At 35.2% G+C, this 5,035-nt stretch overlaps 1 protein-coding gene across 1 annotated transcript; it reads left to right on the top strand.

The window, feature by feature from the left end:
• The first annotated feature begins 237 nt into the window (after positions 1–237).
• Positions 238–2,150, top strand: LOC131330580 (transcription factor MYB4-like). Its single transcript, XM_058364203.1, has 3 exons — positions 238–437; positions 1,032–1,161; positions 1,443–2,150. Exons 1-3 carry the CDS (start codon positions 305–307, stop codon positions 1,954–1,956), a joined length of 777 nt encoding a protein of 258 aa, XP_058220186.1. The 5' UTR covers positions 238–304; the 3' UTR covers positions 1,957–2,150.
• The last annotated feature ends 2,885 nt before the right edge of the window (positions 2,151–5,035 follow it).

Genomic DNA, 5,035 nt, shown 5'->3' with positions numbered 1-5,035 from the left:
TAACGTCGTACGTTCCATTCTTTCTTTCTTTTAAGCAGCGTAAATACTACTACGACTCGTAAGTGGGAAAAGGAGTCAATATCGTAACTAGGGGTCCCACCCGTTTGGGAAACAAGAGGCCAGCTTCCTGACAAATTCGTAAAACGTTAAAACAGGACGCGTAGCACGTTTTTTCCTGTTGAAGTCGTGCGGGTATATATATATATATATAGCCCAGGGTTTGAAATTTTTAGACTACGCCAGGACAACTTTCAGTCTTCATAGCACATATTATTACTACGTTCTAGAGAGAGAGAGAGAGAAGATGGTGAGGACTCCTTGCTGTGATAAAACTGGAATGAAGAAGGGGACTTGGACTCCGGAAGAAGATAGGAAGCTGACAGCTTATATCACCAAATATGGTTCTTGGAACTGGCGCCAACTTCCCAAGTATGCAGGTATCATTTCTAATAGCATCTTCCTTTTATAAGTGAGATCTCAATTATAAGTGATTTTGTTTCAGAATCTCAGACTAATTTCTTCTATACGATCAATTCCACCTTCCAATAGCAAGGGGACAATTAAAGATGGAGCAAACCCCGCGTATGGACTCGTCCTCTCAGAGTTGATAGCATCTCGAAGATTTCGAACCTGCAGAAATTTCTTTTTCATTAGAAAATCAAATTAATACTAATATAAATGTCAGTTAACTTGGCTCATGTAATTAACTTCTGCTTATGGAACAAAAACAATCTGAATGAATTGGTAAAGAAAGTAGTATTTCGATCGGATTCCGAAACATATTTTTCTGCGTTTCGTTTTCTGAAGAACCAACTTTTTTAATAATCTCGATCAGCAAACATCTACAACGTCAAATGGAATTAAATAACTCAATATGATCACGAGCATACGCTCAAATGAATATAACCAAAAAGTCCTTCCAAAGTGTCCTTGGAAAATTAAATTAAGCTTGCGTGATTTGGTTACACTGTTGGTTCATTTTGCTGCATGCATAGTCTTACATCAACTTAGCTTTTCTTGTTTGCGCGCAGGACTATCAAGGTGCGGAAAGAGTTGCAGACTCCGATGGATGAATTACCTACGACCAAACCTAAAGCGGGGGAACTTTAGCAAAGAAGAAGAGCAGTTAATCATCGAGTTGCATGAATCGCTTGGCAATAGGTATCCTCTTAATCATGTCAACTTAATTCTTGGAAATTGATTTTCGCGCTCCACTTTTGTACACAGACGCTTCACTTTTTGCATGAAATTACTAGAAACTTCACGTTAAAAGTGAAGCGTTTGCATACAAAAGTGGAGCGCTGCGCCAAAATTAGCATCCTAATTCTTTAATCGCATGCCAAATGACTAGACCTAATGTTTATTCAAGGAGTAATTTTAATTTTTTTGTTAGTATTTTTGAGTTGTATATATCAAGTAATTCAAACCCTCTTGCACTGCAGATGGTCTGCTATTGCTGCCAAATTACCAGGAAGGACAGACAACGAGATTAAAAACCACTGGCACACCTACCTCAAGAAACTCGCGCGACCAATCCCGGTCTCGCAAGGCGAAAAACCAGGCTCTAGTAATCGTTCCAAACGCAAATCCGCTGGAGGAAAAAGATCGGATCAATTGAAAACTTCTCTCTCGAACCCTTCGACAAATCACCAGATCTTGGAAAGCTCTCAATTCCCACCGCATGAATCGCCTAGCGAATTATGCTCGTTGATGATAGACACTGTGCAGGAAAACTCCGCAAGCTTTGGAGAAAGTACCGAAGTCTCGCCTAACGAAATGTTTTTCCAAACCATCGAAAGCTTCTGGACCGAACCATTTTTGGAAGACATCTACGACGCCAAATATGTCATGGCCCCGTTAATCGACATGGAATATTTGTCTTTTGACTCTCCGTTTATCGGTGACGAACTTTTATGCTCGTATGGTTTCTCTGATGAATATGTAATAAAGTTTTGAAGTGATCGAACGTAACAACGTTGTTATTAGCGTTGTATGCTCGCTTAAATGAGATAAAAGTAGCACTTTGCGTCTTGTAGTATGTGTGACAATTGTAAAAGAATTCTCTCCTCGACGAGGCTGGCTGAGTTAAGATTTCAAATGAAGTTCTGTTTATGAAAATAAAAAAATGCTCTATGTTTGTACTGTAGAAATTAAAATCCTTCCTTGTAAGAGTTCTTTTAAAATTTAAATCATTAATTGCCGAGACAGACGATGAGATTGAGCGCTGCTATATGCTACTGTCCCTCAACCGCCGTTTCTACTACGTAAAATTGTGACGTATATAGACGTTCTCAATACTCTTTATCTAATGTAATCCTTTAACACACATCTGATCAGCACACAAAATTAGAGAGGCAATTTGAGATGCTCTAAAACTAACGCTTCTTTGGTAGTTCTACACAGTACATTCTTATATAACAGGAGAGGCAACTTAAGTGCATGGTAGTATCATTTTAAGTGAGTAACATTGTAGGTTTTAGCTTGTTCATTTTGTGAACATTAGTTGAGGTATTGCACTTTTATGAATTGAATTTGGAATCGAAATTTAGTCAAAAATGAGAGGAGCCGAATCTAGGACTACAAAATGAACTACTACTGTTGGATCGATGAAGAACCCCGATGTTAGGCTCCGTTCCAGTTTCTTAAAGAAGAAACTTTTAGAAAATGAAGGTAATTTCTAGCACAAAAATTATATGTTTACACAAATAATTTTCTTACCAATATGGATTTTGTTTAATAGATCTAATTGAAAATTTTTAAACAGTGCAAAAAAATTAAAAAATTATTTTTTATTTTCATTATATTTGAGCTCGAAATTACTCTCTTTTTTTTTTTTTTGAAAAATAAGGTTTAAAAAGAAAGCGGAACTGGACCTTAATATTTAGCTTTGTTTGTGATGGTTTTATCAATAATATGCTACTCTAGCTACTTGCATTTGGACAGACACTTTAACTATGTTATGATATGCACTGTGGGGAGTGTAAATTCAAGCAGTACTATACGAACTCTGAGCTATGTAAACACATTATTAGCTTCTCATCGAGAAACCTTTTTTCCTTTGATCAGATATTCCAGTCGAGATACCTAACTACACACACAAACACCAGCAACGTCTCAAATTATGGTTAGCCGAAAAACTCCAATGTCTAAGCAAGTATCTGGAATGAAAAGAGTTGAAGATGAAAGTAATTATGTAAACGTATGAGAGGGAAAGTCAATTTCTCCCCGAACATAATTGATATTGTAACGTCTGTACTTTTTTTCATATTGTAGTGGAATCTTAAATCTTAGTGTTATGGGGGTGGGGAGGCTCGAATCCCACTCTCATACAAGGAGTATAGTTGCTCTACCAATTGAGCTAGCACTCACTTGTTGTCCGTACTTTACAGAGTTGTAACTAGCAGTAATAGCTTAGCATGACAACGTATAGATACTCTAGGTTGGGTTGCCACTCTAGGTCTAGGGCATGTGGGACGGGTATGGTATAACCCGAGGTACAGACACGACACGACACGAGTGTAATATTTCTATGTATGTACAAATTAGATTGACTCATTAAATTTTGTTGCATGGAATAATATTAATCCTTCTTACATTATTTAATTATAATTATACTAATTTGAAATTTGTTGTTTTCATTAAAGATAGAAAGGTTATTTTTCCGAAGGAGTTGTCGGTCCTCAGGAAGCACAGGAGTGAGGGAGGGGAAAAACAAATATGGGTAGGTCCCACTTGAATTCTGTTCAACTTTAACAAATACTCCTACTAACAAAAAAAAAAAACTAAAAACGTCAAAAGTGTCGTCTTTTTCTGTCAAAAGTGTTCTAGTTTATCCCCTTAAAAATAATTACTTATTTGCAATATTTAAGTTTAAAAATAATAGGCTTACTGAAATCAAAACATATACAATATGGATCTTGTTTGAAAACCCTACGAAAAAAATTAAAAAATTATTTTCGTAAGTTCATTATTTTTAAACCTGAAAATGAGTCTTTATTTGAGAATTTGAAACGGGCCCTCAACCATTGGGCTGAATGGCGTCAGGCCTATTTTTCTCCAATGGATCCCTGCCATGGGCTGATTGAAATCTGACTTAAATTGAGCCCAAATATTCACTTCGGGTCTGGGTAAAGCCCCAAAGGGTATTTTTTTTATAACAGAACCCCTAACTTATATCAACTCTGATCCAGTATTATTACTGTCCAGTCCAAAGAAAATGTTGTTTTTGTCCTCACTAATATTGTTTGCTTGGGTCAAAAACCTTATACATTTTTCAAAAAAATGCTAAAGAAAATCTTGTGGACTGTCATTAAGATTAGAAAAGTATATTAAAATACGTGAAAAATTGTATAAAAGTGTATAAATATATATTGAAAAATGCAAAATATGTACCACAGTTTGTGTATATATGTGTATTTTTTGTTGTCACTTTCTTTGCTTAGGCTAATGAGCCGTCAACAGAATGATGTGTATTTGTATAAAGAAAACGAAAATGATTTTAACACTTCAAAAATTAATGCAGGCGTTTCAAAATTAATGTAATTCCAAAGCAATATTTAAGGTGCCTGCATCAGTTTTTAGAATGCCAATATTATTTTCTGATGATAAAAAAAAATCAATCGTTATGCAAACATGACGTAGGGTGGCTGAAATCATCACCATTTACGTCACCCAGCAGCTGCTGGCTTTCTAGGAAGCTCCCGTGAAAGAGACACAAAGTTCAAAAGAGGACAAGTTATCTTCTTTTTTTTATTATTATTATCCGTGGATAAGTACTTAGGTTTGGTTCGGCTAAATAAGTCAAGAGATTTATTTTTTTATTTTTATTCAAAAAATTTTAGCATTTGTTAGTTTTTCGTTAATTTTTAAAAAATTATTACATCATCATGACAAGAGGAATTTAAAAAGTAAAAAATTATAATCGAAATCAATTTTTTTTTAAATAAAGACGAAAAAATTGATTTCGATAATAATTTTTTACCTTTTAGATTCCTCTCGTAATGATAATGTAATGATCCCCAAAAAATTGACGAAA

Source organism: Rhododendron vialii, chromosome 6a (genome assembly GCF_030253575.1).
Source record: "Rhododendron vialii isolate Sample 1 chromosome 6a, ASM3025357v1".
Classification (NCBI taxonomy): Eukaryota; Viridiplantae; Streptophyta; class Magnoliopsida; order Ericales; family Ericaceae; genus Rhododendron; species Rhododendron vialii.
The sequence above is the reverse complement of the archived record's forward strand: the minus strand, read 5'-3'. Positions and strand labels throughout refer to the sequence as shown.

Bases quoted from the DNA above. Each gene is read 5' to 3' on its own strand.
- LOC131330580 (XM_058364203.1), top strand. From the start codon at position 305: ATGGTGAGGACTCCTTGCTGTGATAAAACTGGAATGAAGAAGGGGACT. The intron at 438-1,031 runs GTATCATTTCTA...GTTTGCGCGCAG, and splicing joins CCAACTTCCCAAGTATGCAG to GACTATCAAGGTGCGGAAAG. The intron at 1,162-1,442 runs GTATCCTCTTAA...CTTGCACTGCAG, and splicing joins CATGAATCGCTTGGCAATAG to ATGGTCTGCTATTGCTGCCA.